Source organism: Contarinia nasturtii, unplaced genomic scaffold (assembly GCF_009176525.2).
Source record: "Contarinia nasturtii isolate CC-2019 unplaced genomic scaffold, AAFC_CNas_1.1 Cnas_scaffold_533, whole genome shotgun sequence".
In the NCBI taxonomy this organism is placed as follows: Eukaryota; Metazoa; Arthropoda; class Insecta; order Diptera; family Cecidomyiidae; genus Contarinia; species Contarinia nasturtii.
Window position 1 is genome coordinate 4,337,551 of NW_022197885.1, and position 13,858 is coordinate 4,351,408.

Below are 13,858 nucleotides of genomic sequence, written 5' to 3' on the forward strand. Positions count from 1 at the left end.
AATTTAATTGAACAATACACAGCCGCCCGTTACGTGCCTTTCAACATATATCCTACAAATTGATAATTGCATCGTAACATTCACCAAACAGAATGCTGCACATGCAAACCGACGGCAATAGATATTAATTTTTATATTTGTTTTGCAAATCAAGCGTGACTTAGAGTGAGACTCTCAACTTTTCCTCCGTGAAAATGACGGCTGAAATCAATTTAAGGATGCGTCGTAAACATTCACTCAAGTTAAAATGCATCGATTGTCACATATTTCTTGTAATAATTGGTTGAAAAGAAATTGACATGTTTGTCATTATTATGCAATGAAAGTAAATATCAACAAATGATTTTTGTTGAAAATAAAACGCTCAAATAAAAATTCATTGAAATTTTCATTTCTCTCTTTAAAATGTAATAAACTTATTCAAGCTTGACATGTAAATTTCTCTCGTGTTAGAATTCTGTTTGTCAAGGGCACGTTTATTTGTAGAAAAATGTGTCAAGTTTAATTCTGAAAACATACACATTTGGAATGGAACGTGTAAAATACAAGAAAATGTACTGTAAGTTTTATTACGTTCGACATTCAAAATTTAAATGTACAATTTTTGAAAATGACACTCATCTATTTACTTCTGTTCAAATTGTCATCAAATATTGAGAGTTTAATAGAATTTCGGGCTGAGTTCTTAGAACGAAAAGAAATCATTTTCTGATTAACTCGCACAATATATAGAAAGTACAAATTTCATTTAAATAATCAATAAAATGCCAGTAACAATTCGAAATATCATTTTTCACAAAATGTTAAAAGTTACGACATGTATTTCCAAAATGCTTGCGAACATAAATTGATCATGTATTGAATAGCAAATGTTCGCATAATTTAATTTTCTGCATTACCAAGGAATGTTAGTTGGATTGGCTTGTAATTGTTTGTAATATGTGTATGAAGTTCAACAGACAAAAATCCCAAACAAACTATAAGAAGAAAAAACAAAAAGGCAGTCGCAAACAAGTCAAGTTCTAATTTATGTAGTTTTTGGTGCATTCAGCACTTTATACATTTTTATTTTCTTTTTCGGTGCAATTGAGACTGAAAAAAAAATGTTTTCGATGCATTTTTCAACTTACATTGATATCTTACTCGCCAACCAAAATTATATCAGCCGATCATTTCAAAGTGAATCGTCGAATAAATCGGACGTTCTTAAAACTTTGTTCATTATCAAAGTTTCTTTAAATTAAAAGTGAATTTGTGTTTGAAAGATTTTCTTTTATATTTTGGTGTGTAAAGTGTTTGAAAATCAACGACATTCATCATGGTATTATACAATTTTTTTATTGAAGTTGTGCTTGAAGAAAGAATGTGTATTATTGTTTTGTTTGAGTGAAAAAAATAATTTCAAAACATATTTAAAGTGACAAAAAAAAATTATTCGAAATTCTATGAATATTTAAAGTGAATTTGAAATAGTTTTTAAATATGAAAAGTTTTTAATTTAAGTTTTCTTTTTTTTTCATTAGATCGTCAAGATCATTACATTTGTGCTCATAGAAACGGTTCTGTGCTCACCAGTTTATTGGCAATTTGTACCATATAATACAGTCGATCTTGAAGTGAGTTATGTTTATCAATTTACATGGTTTTTTCGTGATTTTTTGTTTTATACTATAGTAAATATGGGTTGCAAGTGGAAATCTAATTTATGAATATTTTTGATTAGGCAAGTCCATCCGAAACCGTCAGTGGCCGTTCCATCCGAAATGTGTGGTTAAATGATGAAAATCGAGGTGCTGAACCAATGGTTGGCGAAGAATGGAATCGAGGAAGTAGTGTAGACGATAGCCCTCCGCCACCGGTGATGATGCTTGGCCAGCAAAATCCAATGATGCCACCACCAATGGAACAGCAAAACCAAATGCCACAGTTAGATGACCAGAATCAAGATCGAATTGAAGAGCAACAAGTTGGTCAAGAATGGAAGCATAGCCACTCACATTTTGAACAAGATGGTGATCGTTTACAGCAACAAAATCCGATGATGCCACCGCCAATGGAACAGCAAAACCAAATGCCACAATTTGAAAACCAAGATCAAGATCAAATTGAAGAGCAACAAGTTGGACAAGAATGGAAACATACTCACTCTCATTTTGAACAAGAAGATGACCGTGTAGAGCAGCAAAATCCAATGATGCCACCGCCAATGGAACAGCAAAATCAAATGCCACAATTAGATGACCAGAATCAAGATCAAATTGAAGAGCAACAAGTTGGTCAAGAATGGAAGCATCACCCCGCTCATTTAAACCATGCCCGTCTGTTGTCAAGAGAAAAGAGACAATTCGGACAACCGAACAGTCCATTACCAACGGTTGAAAGTCAAAGCACTGATGAAGATCAACCATTAGAAGATGATCAACTCGGCCAGCAACCACCAATTCAAATGCCACCTATGGAGCCATCTCAAATTGACGAGCAACAACTAGGTCAGCAACAATCGATCCCAATGCCTCCTCCGCCTATGGAACAACCACAAATTGACGAGCAACAACTAGGTCAGCAACAATCAATCCCAATGCCACCTCCTATGCCTATGGAGCAACCACAATTTCAACAACTTCCAACTCAACCAATCTCACCAATGTCACCTATGGAACAACCTCAAATGGAACAAGAGCGCCCACAATCACCACCTGTCCCAGAAGAACCGCAAAGAGCAAAGAGACAATCACAAAACTCAATTCCAGTGCCACAATTAGATGATGACCAAAGTCAAGATGAAATTGAAGAGCAACAAGTTGGCCAAGAATGGAAACACAAACCAAAACAATTGGAACAAGAGAATAGTGATCGCCTTCAGCAACAAAATCCAATGATGCCACCGCCAATGGAACAGCAAAATCAAATGCCACAGTTAGATGATCAAAATCAAGACCAAATTGAAGAGCAACAAGTTGGCCAAGAATGGAAACACAAACCAAAACAATTGGAAGAAGAGGATAGTGATCGCCTTCAGCAACAAAATCCAATGATGCCACCGCCAATGGACCAACAAAATCAAATGCCACAGTTAGATGATCAAAATCAAGATCAAATTGAAGAGCAACAAGTTGGTCAAGATTGGAAACACAAATCAAAACATTTGGAAGAAGAGGATAGTGATCGCCTTCAGCAACAAAATCCAATGATGCCACCACCAATGGACCAACAAAATCAAATGCCACAATTGGATGAACAGAATCAAGATCAAATTGAAGAGCAACAAGTTGGCCAAGAATGGAAACACAAACCAAAACATTTGGAAGAAGAGGATAGTGATCGCCTTCAGCAACAAAATCCAATGATGCCACCACCAATGGACCAACAAAATCAAATGCCACAATTAGATGAACAGAATCAAGATCAAATTGAAGAGCAGCAAGTGGGTCAATCATGGAAACACCATCAATTGCACTTGCAGAATTTGCTAGAACAAAAGTTAGGCCAAGAGTGGAAAAATCATCCTTCCCATTTGCACAACGCGAAAAATAGTTTCGATCAAGATCTAGATGAACAGTTAGGCCAAGAGTGGAAAAATCATCATTCACATTTGCACAACGCGGATCAACAATTTGAAGAAGATGAAGATGAACTCGATGACGAGCAAATGGTTGGAGCACCCTGGGGACTCGATGCCATTTCAGCTGGAATAAATCAACTCTTTCATCCATCTAACTTATTTGGGGCAGTAAGTACACATTCATATATTTGTTTAGTTCCGGTTTATTGTGATTTAATTCCCAAATATTTCACTTTTTCCATCAAAATAGGAAGGAGAATCACAAATGAGAAGTGCAGATCCATATGGCTACGATGCACCACCAAAATATCAGCCCAATTACGATGCACCAAGCCACGCAGGTGGATCATATGAAGATGCATCAAATGGAGGTTGTGGTAACGTTAGCCCCGAAAAAGTTACGAGTAATTTCAAAATTATATTTTTTTTTCATCTCACAAAAATATAGATGCTAAAGCAAAGCACCTTTTGTCACTGTTCAAATTGAAGCCATTCAAATGTAACTATAATGCAATTTAAGGAAAAACATTTACAGAAATGCACAATTTTAATCAATTTTTCTATTCCTTGTATAAAGTTCCAAAATTAGATTTCAAACTACCATCGCACCATCTGGACTTGGGTGGTTCATCATCATATGGTGCCGACTCTTATGGTAGAAAGTGTGTGCTTTTCGTTAATGATTGAAATTTCAAAAAATTGTTTCTATTTCTTCATAAATAGCTTCCCATGGTGCCAGCTCTTACAGTAGCGGGCCAATTGCTCACTATGGCGGAGCTCCCAGTGGGGATTATCGCTCAGCCACAGCCACCGAAGACGAACCAAATCATGAAGCACGTCAACAATTTCAAATGCAACCACCACCACAATCAATGCAATTTGGCCTTCAACCGCAATTAAATCAATTCGGTGCTCAGCAACCACAAATGCAACCACCGCCATCAATGCAATTTGGCGTTCAACCGCAATTAAATCAATTCAGTGCTCAGCAACAACAAATGCAATTATTCACACAAGGACCACCAAGTCAACCAATGAACTTTCAACCACAGCCAAATTCAATGAATCTACAACTGATGCAACAAGGTCCAATGGGTGCACCACCAGTGCCGGTAAATATAACTCAATATGCGAATAGAATTCACGCTCACAAGTGAACTAAAACTCATTTAAGTATTTCATTGAAACGAATTTCATCTCTACTAACAAATTCCATTAAAAATTCTTAATTAACAGGCGACGCCTTTCTAGAATCTAGGTGTAAAACATCAACAAATGCATGAAAATGCCGCTCAACATCCTGAAGATTCGTCACGTTTAAGGTATGCTCATATGTCGAACAATCGTTTACGAAGACATTCAAGTGTTTCTCAATTGTTTTACAATAATAACCCTTTGACCAATGACGGCAAAATGACGGTAAGATCAAAGCGACAAAATAACTCCAAAGATTGCCCATTCGAATTTATTTATATGAAACCACAAAATGATGAAGTAATGGTATTTAATGAGCCAAATTTCGATCAAACTGAAGCAACTTATCCTTCTGAAATCAATTCGCCAAAAAATGCTTCGTGCAATTCTTCTCCGCAAAATAATGCAAGTCCCCAATCAAATCCGAATCCAAACTATCCGAATTCAATTCAACAGTCACCGTCATACGCTCAATCTTCGCAACAAGCACCTGCAAGACAAAGTTGTGGAGCAAATCCGCCCAATGTAACACCGTCACCAATGGTTACAACAACCACAACTCCACTCAACGCTCCTTCTAATAGCTATCAATGTTCAGCAAAAACTATACCTTCGTCGTCAAGTCAACCCAATGTTAATCCGGCAGTTCAACAACCACCGACAAATGTAGTTTTTCAACCTGTACCAATAAAACCAAGCTGTAATTTAAATCCGATAAATGCGACACCCCCACCAAATTTTCTACCGACTGCAGCCCCAGTAAACACCGCTTCAGGACAGTATCAATGTTCAGCAAAAGCTATACCGTCGTCATCAAGTCAACCCAATGTTAGCCCACCTGCTCCAGTTCAACAAACAAATACACAACCACAAGTTTTCAAACCTGTACCGATAGTACCAAGCTGTAAAGCCAATCCGACGAATTTGACACCGCAACCAATATCTGCAGCACCAATAAACGCTCCTCAACGTAATTGTCAATGTCCTCTGAAGACTTTACCACCAATTCAACCAGTTAATAGTCCATCTACTGCGGTTCAACAATCACCGTCAAATATACAAAATACACCGCCGCAGTATGTGCAAATTTCACAACAAGCACCCGGTCGGCCAAGTTCTGGATTAAATCCGATAAATGTGTCTCCGTCACAAATTGTTACAACTCCTCGGCGTATTTGTAATTGCCCAGCAAAGCCCTCTCCACCAAGTCAACTTAATGCCAATCCATCTACTTCGGCTCAACAAACACCGTCAAATGTACAAAATCCACCCCCTCAGTATGTGCAATCTTCACAACAAGCACCCGGACGTCCAAGCTGTAATTCAAATCCGGCGAATGGGACGCCACTCCTCCCCGCTCCAGTGAACACAGCGTCAGGACAGTATCAATGTGCAGCAAAGGCTCCACCAGTAAATCAACCCAATGCGAATCCATCTCCTTCTAATCAACAACCACCGACAAATGTAGTTTTTCAACCTGTACCATTGAAACCAATTTGTAATTCAGCATCACCGCCAAGTGAAGCGCCAATACGACAATATCTACCAGCGCCAGTAAGTCCTGCTGGCCAAACGACATCATCGCCCTTACCACTTGACAACAATCCAAATAGACGATGTGGATTTTGTATTAAAAATGCATTCATTTTTATGGGATTTCAGCCAAAAGATGTTGAAGTGATAAAAAAAGCATTGACAAATTTCGACGAAGGCGATGACGACGTTGCTGAACCGAATGAGAATACAGATTGTATGCAAAATGTTGTACGAATTTCAAGAAAAGATGGCGATGGCAATGATGGTACTGAACAAAAAATGGAAAAGTATCGAGACGTAGAAGAAAAAGAAGAAGAAGAAGGCGATTGTGTTGAAGATCCCGACTCACCGACCACTGAATGCCAAACAAAAGAAGATTTAGTCAAAGCATGCCACGATCTCTCGCAAACAATTTCAAGATATCGCAAATCCACAAAATAATCGATTTTTATTTTAATATTTATTATATATTTATTTATTTTTCTAGTTTTAATTTAGCCAATTCCATTTTAACATTTACATTCCATCCATTTCAGTCTAATCATACATTTTGTTTTTTTTTTCTTCTTCGTTTTCATAGTAATCCCATAATAAATCATCCATCAACACCAAATTCACCAGAAACTTCATCCACATTACCCATATCAAACGACTCAGAAATGGTTGGATTATCTCCTGTAGACGCTATAAACGAAGGACTCGATAATATTCTGCTAAAGTTTCTATCACCGTACCTGGGAAATGAAAAATTAGTCGATTTTTCGGATCCGCAACAGTACTACTATTTACCACCACAGTCCAATAATCCAGTACCACCACAAACATATCCTAGAGCCGGGAATTGATACACACATCTCATTCATAGAACTCAATTCAATCGAGCCATTTAATTACATTAAACATTCGTCATTTTAAATCATTCTCATTTGCTAAATTTGAATTTGTTAGCCTATTGACACATCGTTTTATGAATAAAATCAGCCGAATTTATGGAATTTTTTTTTGATATTTTCTTTTCTTGTTTGTGTAACAATTTTTCAGTTGCTCATTAAAATGATTTTTAGCGTTTCTGCATTGCCAAATACTAAAATACCTTTTTTGAGTGAGAGGTATGATCAGTGATTCATAGAAAATGGTAAGTTTTGATCAACTAGGAAATAAAATTTCTTCTTAAAAATGTTCCGGAAATGTAAAATGAAAAATCAAACTATATTTACCTTTACCACTGAAACTTTTTGTGAAAGTGAATATTGTGTTTTATCAGCTAACTATCACTCACATCTTTCGTACACATAAATCCAGTAAAATTCACGAATTAAACAGGTAAAGAGAGAGTTGCTTTATTTGTAGCAGTAAAATTGTTTTTCTTTAAAAAGTTTTGTCTTTCTTCGTTCACAAAAAAGTTCGATGTTGATACTTACAGTCATCTAAAGACACTGCGACACATCCAAAAAATAAGATATTTGTTTTGATTATATTTTTTCTAGATTGTAATTTGAAGAAATAAATAAACTTTTTTTTATATTCCATTGCTTTGCAAAATAAACATCAATTGTTTTATTAATTTCCATTTGAAATTATCTCCCATGCACCATGTTGAAAAAAAAGAGTAAAATAACATAAAAACACCTCATGGATATATTTGTTGAATAAAAATTGGTAATGCTTTTTTGAAAAAAAAATATATCACAAAACCAATCAAATCATATTATATCTTTCCTCGCGATAAAAGTTACATTGATAACCAAATCCACAACACCAAATTAAAAGAAGTAAAAAATAAAATTAAAATAAAATCGTGATCCATTTTCGATAATGTGCAGTTTTAATTGGCAGCAACAACCATTTGTGGGCAATTTGGAATGGCACAGTTGATCTCAATGCCGCATCCGCGGGTACGTTCTTCAAAATGCTCGAATAAAATTGGTTTACGGCAAAAAGCACATTCCTATAACGAAATACAAACGAATAGATTATGTTTCGATTCATGTGAATTGTGATTGAAATTGAAAAAGACAAAAAACGATATTTTCTTGTGCTTACCTCAGTGCACTGTGAACCTTCCAAAGGTAATTCGAGTTTCTTCCAAACTTTTTTCATGTCAGCAACAAGAATGTCCATCATTGGGCGTGTATGGTACGGTGTCGGTGCCAAACGTAATTTTTCTTGGCCGCGTGCAACAGTCGGATAGTTGATTGCCTGCACATAGTGACCGTGCTCTTGAATCATCAAATCGGAAATTTGTGTGCATTTCAATGGGTCACCGAGTTTAATGGGAATGATATGACTTGGAGTGTGTTCCACGGGGAAACCTTCCTTCTTCAATGCTGTACGCAAATATCGTACATTATCTTGATGCTTTGAACGTAATGCTCGTCCCTCATCCGATGCCAGAATTTCAATAGCTTTTTGTGCACCGGCCAGTACAGTCGGTGGTAGAGACGTCGTAAAAATGAAGCCAGCTCCATAAGAACGAATAACATCGACCAAATTAGAGGATGATGCAATATAACCACCGATATTCCCGAAAGCTTTACCCAGTGTTCCACTTATTATGTCCTATAAGCAATTAATAAAAAAAACAATAATATTGGGTGTGTTGAGATATTTTAATAATAATAAATTACCATTTTATGTAATTGTCCGTCACGTTCCCCAATGCCAGCACCATGTTCACCATATAAACCAACTGCATGCACTTCATCAATAAAAGTCAATGCACCGTGGTCATGTGCAATGTCACACAATATTTCCAGTGGACAAACGGCACCGGTCATTGAATGTACCGTTTCAAAGGCGACAATTTTCGGCACCGATTTGTCAACCTTGCTTAACAATTCATCTAAATGCTTGGGATCATTGTGACGGAAGATATGCTTTGGTGCCTGACTATTTCGTATTCCTTGTATCATTGACGCATGATTTCCAGCATCCGAAAAGATATGACAACCGGGCAATTGTTTGGCAAGCGTAAATAATGTGGTGTCATTGGCCACGTAACAGCTTGTAAACACCAAAGCAGCCTCCTTCTGATGCAAATTTGCTAACGTCTTCTCCAAACTTTCATGATAAAGGGTATTGCCCGAAATGTTTCGCGTCCCCCCAGCTCCGGCTCCATTTTCCTCTAGCGCCTTTTTAACTGCTGCCTTAACTTCTGGATGACATGACATACCCAAGTAATCATTTGAACTGAAATTCAATGCATATTTTCAATTTATTCAAATGTTTGAACAAAAAAAAAACAACCAAATATTGTGTAATTTACTCACCACCAAACGGTTATCGGTTTTTCACCCCATGAATATTCGAATGCTTTTGGAAATTCTCCGACGCCCGCCAATCGGTTCACCTTCTTGAAGATACGATACGAATGATCCTTCTTTTTGCGCTGAATTTGCTCATGAAAGAAATTCTCATAAGCAAATGTCCGTTCGGTTGGTATATCTTCGACGGAATCAGTCACATTGCGAACAATGTTGGCGGCCGAAGATGATGACAAAAATGGACACTTTGTATCATTCGAATCCAAATTAGTTGGCTGAACGGATGGCTCAGTGGCGTTTGCATTAGTCGATGTTGATACGTTGGCAATTGGTGGAGTTTGCAACGATGAAATTGAGCGTGAAACAACCGGACATTGTGAACCATAGGTTTTTAACAATACCGGAGCATAGTTACGCACATAGTTTGTACTGAGGCGAGTCAAAAATGGGCAAGGCATCTTCTTAATGCTGCTTACCGTACGACACACAGAGTTAAATGTTTATGAAAGCTAAAAAGAAATAAAAAAAAAGAAAATATATGCCATTAATATCATTTGCGTAATAAATTGTTTGACGTTGGAAGAGAAAATTAATTATTTATCAACCCAGGCTTATTAATAATAATTTATACCACAAGCAAATAAAACTTCCTTTCGACATTAAAAAAAAAGTTCAACACGCTATGGAATGGAGTAAAGGTCAAGAAACTATTAAATGAAGGTAACTCGAACTTTTTACTTTTAATACCTAAGTTGTTGTCAAATATCTGTATCACACAAACAATCGTTCAACAGCAAATAACACCACACGATATTGCATGACCAATTGTACATTTTGACACCAATCCGGCCGTAATTAATTCTTATTGATTTTATCATTGCCAATAAGTATATTCAAACAGAGAAAATCACAAAGAAAAAAATCCATTTGAATGTATTGACTTTGCAATGTCTTATCGGTTGAATTATTCTTGTTTTAACGTAAACTGTTTTATGGTTGGATATTTCCATTTGTTTCGCACTCAAATAATTTTGAAATTGAGTGTGTTAATATTTATGATTCTTTCGAAATTTTATTGCATACTTTCAACGAAGTACAAAGCACAAAAATATATAATTGAATGTAAAGAAACTAGTTGAAGATCTTACATCATATCATACATATGCGTCAATTGATATTATTTAACACAATTGTTCTGTCTAACCTAACATAATAGGTGGCTTGCTCTCGAAAAATCACAATTCAGGCGGAAATGTGCTATTTTTATAGCATTTGATAAGAGCAATCATGTAATTTGAGATACAATTTTAGAGAAGTAAAAATTATCGGTTTGAATGAATCTAATTCTTCGAGTTACTTTGAATAAAATTCATGAATTTGCAAGCCTAAAATTTGTCAAATGAAATAAATGTTATAAAAGTAAAAAATCCAGAGGAATCTTATTAAATTTTCTATTCGTGAATTTGATATAGCTCACAGTCATTGCGGTATTAAAATTCTAAGTAATTTTGCAATTTTTCAATAAAAAAAGGAAAATACAATAATTATTAACTATTTATAATGACGATTCCGAACGAAAATAAGTCGAAAAATCAATTAAACCAAATATGTTCAAGTGACTTTTAAACTAACTTGTATTATTTCCAATTAAAAGGAAAGTTTATTGTGGACTGGAAATGTTCGTTCCGCATAACCAGATTTCTTTCCTGCATTTAAATGGTATGTGTGGTCTTGGAAAAGTACTTAAATCAATCAATTCATTAAATAAATGCAGATATATAATGACAAAGCCACAATTACCGCTTTTGATTAGCTCAAAGTGTCATGAAGTAGTTTCAATTACAAACTCCATCAACAGTGATTCAGCATAAAAAATGATAACTGGTTTGTTCCACATTCAAAATGATTTGGCAAGAAAACTAGTTGAATCATGTGATTTGTGAATTCATCAAGGCCACAATTGATTATGTCAGGCAACTTTTGAAAAATTATTTAACCCACTACCTCCAAGTACAGATTATCTCGAGCCAAAATAAAAATAAAAATAATTTCACTTACAATTATTTAAAAATATTTCTGAATCACGCAGAAAAGAAAGTGTGTTTATTCAAATATTTGACCGCTTTATTCACTTAAAATGACTTTTATTTTCTGAATCGTATACTGCGTATGATATTGCTGTTGCTTATCGAAGGTTTAAACGACAACTGATCTTTCGATGTGCTGTGCGTGTGTCTCACTGAGCCACTGAATGTAGTCAGTATACAGACAGAAAAATAGAAACTCCAATAATTTATTGCCATCGAAAAGACCACTCGTCTTGTGAATACGTGTCAATGATTGGAATTTATTCATTATACTTAGTACATTTTATTGCAATTTTTCAATCCTTATGCGTTTGAATCTTTGTATTTCTTGGCTCGACAGCTGAACACTCACAGATAATAAAATTTTAAATGGAACTGATGTAATATCAGCAAGATTAATGATTAATGCATTCAATTGATTTCATTTCAACAAAAATACAAAATAAGACCTGGTGGTTCAATACAAATCTAAAATGTATGGTCATACTCAATGTGAAACTTGATTATCTTAAACGATTTTAAGTTAAAATCAACATTTATCCATTGATTGACACATGTGTGCCTGTGCGTTGTTTGTGTAGGTAAACCGTTGACGCTGCATTCAAATAAAAATAAATAAACCCGTTTTATTCAGTTGTCAAAATGTAAAAAAAAGCTTTATCCAAGATATCGGATACTTGCACTGACGTAGATGCAGGTAAAATCGTGAGAGGAGTTGTGTCAATCCATTTTTTTATCTTTGTCTAGACATTATATACATATTCATTAAATGTTCTTTCTATAGCATATCATTGCACAGTCATTTGTTGGTGTAATTTCGAGAAAAAACGAATTCTATTTGGGTCATTTAAGCATGACTTAAATTGAATTGGCTGGCCTTGTAGACGTAATGAAAATAAATAAAATATTTACCATGGGGCGGAAATGAATGAGACGAAATTTTCTCTCTCATGGGCGCAGCCATATTGAAAATTTTGTATGCGCTTATATGTAAAATTGGTGGCGCCACTGGTATATTTGATGGAAAAAGAAGAACATGTTTGAGTCTCACTCGTTTATATGTAAATTACATAGGCATTTCCAGGCCATGATATTTACTCTTTGTAAAAGCATTGAAGATCTATTTGAATTCTGCTGACTTCAACAGAAATGCTTCCATAGAAATTTATATATACATTCATAGATAGAATGCGACAATCGTTTCTGTGATAAAACTTTGCATCCATGCATCAACAAGTGCTTAATATCAAGCGTTTGTCAAAAATCTTGTCCTTGATTCTAACCCACGCTAAATATTTGTACATGAACTGAGCAGATTTTTTTCATTACATTGCCGCAACTCAATCCATTTATAGCCATGAATTGAATAAAAGGGTCTTGATATATGAACACACTTTGACCTTTTTAGTGACATTTCCAATGAAATGAATGAGAACGGCGCCCGTTTGAATTCATATAAAATACGATTTCATTTCATAAAAATCATCAGATTAAAAGGTTCAACGAAATTTTTGCCATACCCACTGAAGTATTCATTGAAATAAAACGAAATATTGATTTCATAACACACTCAATATGTTGCTTATGTAACACTTCACGCACAGTCACTTTTGCATTTGAGCAATTTTTCTGCGTCAGTTCATTTTAAAATTGATTTATTTTGCCTATTGAAAACCAAAATACCACTTATATTCGAGACACATTTCCAAAGATTCACTTTCGCTGAAATTTTACACTGAAATTGCACACTCACCTGGGTTTGGTTTGGTTGGACCGTTCAAAACCGCGGTTGTTGCATTCGGCAACTTCTGTTTTCTAAATGTAATGTTAGATTAGCTATCGTGCTAGTTTTATTAGAGAAAAAGACTCTCTACATTGGGCCTGTACAACGTGATGTAAAGTATATAATACATAAAATACATGTGCGTGTGTATGTGTGGAAAAGAATGTGACATATAGCACATATTATATGGAATGTGTCAAAAGTTGCTCAGAATACAGCGACATCTCTTTGAAAACTTACCAAATTGATCTGTAAACAAAACGAATTTTCTCTCTTTCTCTTGTATTGAATTCATCTCTTTTTCTTGCTAAATTCAAAATTCTTCCGGTATAGCATTGAATGTGTGATAATTTATTACTAAATAATGTCTTGAATTACCATTTCATCAATGGTGACTTCAACGATAAGCAATCATATACATTTCATCATAATT

General features: G+C 35.3%; 3 protein-coding genes across 7 annotated transcripts; 2 read left to right on the plus strand and 1 right to left on the minus strand.

The window, feature by feature from the left end:
• Positions 1 to 1,182: 1,182 nt before the first annotated feature.
• Positions 1,183 to 7,289, plus strand: LOC116339534 (transcription factor SPT20 homolog). 4 transcript variants are annotated; one of them, XM_031765471.1, is made up of 10 exons: positions 1,183 to 1,321; positions 1,524 to 1,616; positions 1,724 to 3,730; positions 3,813 to 3,939; positions 4,011 to 4,061; positions 4,140 to 4,217; positions 4,286 to 4,481; positions 4,554 to 4,674; positions 4,799 to 4,884; positions 6,873 to 7,289. In XM_031765471.1, the coding sequence occupies exons 1-9, from the start codon at positions 1,319 to 1,321 to the stop codon at positions 4,811 to 4,813; spliced, it is 2,691 nt and encodes an 896-aa protein (XP_031621331.1). In that variant the 5' UTR covers positions 1,183 to 1,318; the 3' UTR covers positions 4,814 to 4,884; positions 6,873 to 7,289. The 4 variants fall into 4 exon arrangements, with proteins under 4 accessions (XP_031621331.1, XP_031621332.1, XP_031621329.1 ...); XM_031765472.1 differs by having other exon boundaries at positions 1,724 to 1,918; positions 2,072 to 3,730; positions 4,286 to 4,674; XM_031765469.1 differs by having other exon boundaries at positions 4,286 to 4,674.
• Positions 4,891 to 6,847, plus strand: LOC116339535 (vegetative cell wall protein gp1-like). The gene is made up of 2 exons (XM_031765473.1): positions 4,891 to 5,517; positions 5,551 to 6,847. The coding sequence occupies exons 1-2, from the start codon at positions 4,895 to 4,897 to the stop codon at positions 6,731 to 6,733; spliced, it is 1,806 nt and encodes a 601-aa protein (XP_031621333.1). The 5' UTR covers positions 4,891 to 4,894; the 3' UTR covers positions 6,734 to 6,847.
• A 590-nt stretch (positions 7,290 to 7,879) lies between the features above and the next one.
• Positions 7,880 to 13,528, minus strand: LOC116339451 (5-aminolevulinate synthase, erythroid-specific, mitochondrial). Of its 2 annotated transcripts, none has more exons than XM_031765327.1 (5): positions 13,396 to 13,528; positions 9,562 to 10,064; positions 8,920 to 9,481; positions 8,336 to 8,851; positions 7,880 to 8,240 (listed from the first exon to the last, which is right to left on the minus strand). In XM_031765327.1, the coding sequence occupies exons 2-5, from the start codon at positions 10,011 to 10,013 to the stop codon at positions 8,118 to 8,120; spliced, it is 1,653 nt and encodes a 550-aa protein (XP_031621187.1). In that variant the 5' UTR covers positions 10,014 to 10,064; positions 13,396 to 13,528; the 3' UTR covers positions 7,880 to 8,117. The 2 variants fall into 2 exon arrangements, with proteins under 2 accessions (XP_031621187.1, XP_031621188.1); XM_031765328.1 differs by lacking the exon at positions 13,396 to 13,528 and adding an exon at positions 11,614 to 11,795.
• Positions 13,529 to 13,858: the final 330 nt, after the last annotated feature.

Excerpts from the sequence above, each read along its gene's own strand:
- LOC116339451 (XM_031765327.1), bottom strand. The coding sequence starts at position 10,013 with ATGCCTTGCCCATTTTTGACTCGCCTCAGTACAAACTATGTGCGTAAC. Across the intron at positions 9,482-9,561 it reads AAACCGATAACCGTTTGGTG|TTCAAATGATTACTTGGGTA; the intron begins GTGAGTAAATTA and ends ATTGAATTTCAG. Across the intron at positions 8,852-8,919 it reads ACGGACAATTACATAAAATG|GACATAATAAGTGGAACACT; the intron begins GTAATTTATTAT and ends AATTGCTTATAG.
- LOC116339534 (XM_031765469.1), top strand. Across the intron at positions 3,940-4,010 it reads TGCATCAAATGGAGGTTGTG|ATGCTAAAGCAAAGCACCTT; the intron begins GTAACGTTAGCC and ends ACAAAAATATAG. Across the intron at positions 4,218-4,285 it reads ATATGGTGCCGACTCTTATG|CTTCCCATGGTGCCAGCTCT; the intron begins GTAGAAAGTGTG and ends CTTCATAAATAG.
- LOC116339535 (XM_031765473.1), top strand. The coding sequence starts at position 4,895 with ATGTCGAACAATCGTTTACGAAGACATTCAAGTGTTTCTCAATTGTTT. Across the intron at positions 5,518-5,550 it reads CTACCGACTGCAGCCCCAGT|AAAAGCTATACCGTCGTCAT; the intron begins AAACACCGCTTC and ends TCAATGTTCAGC.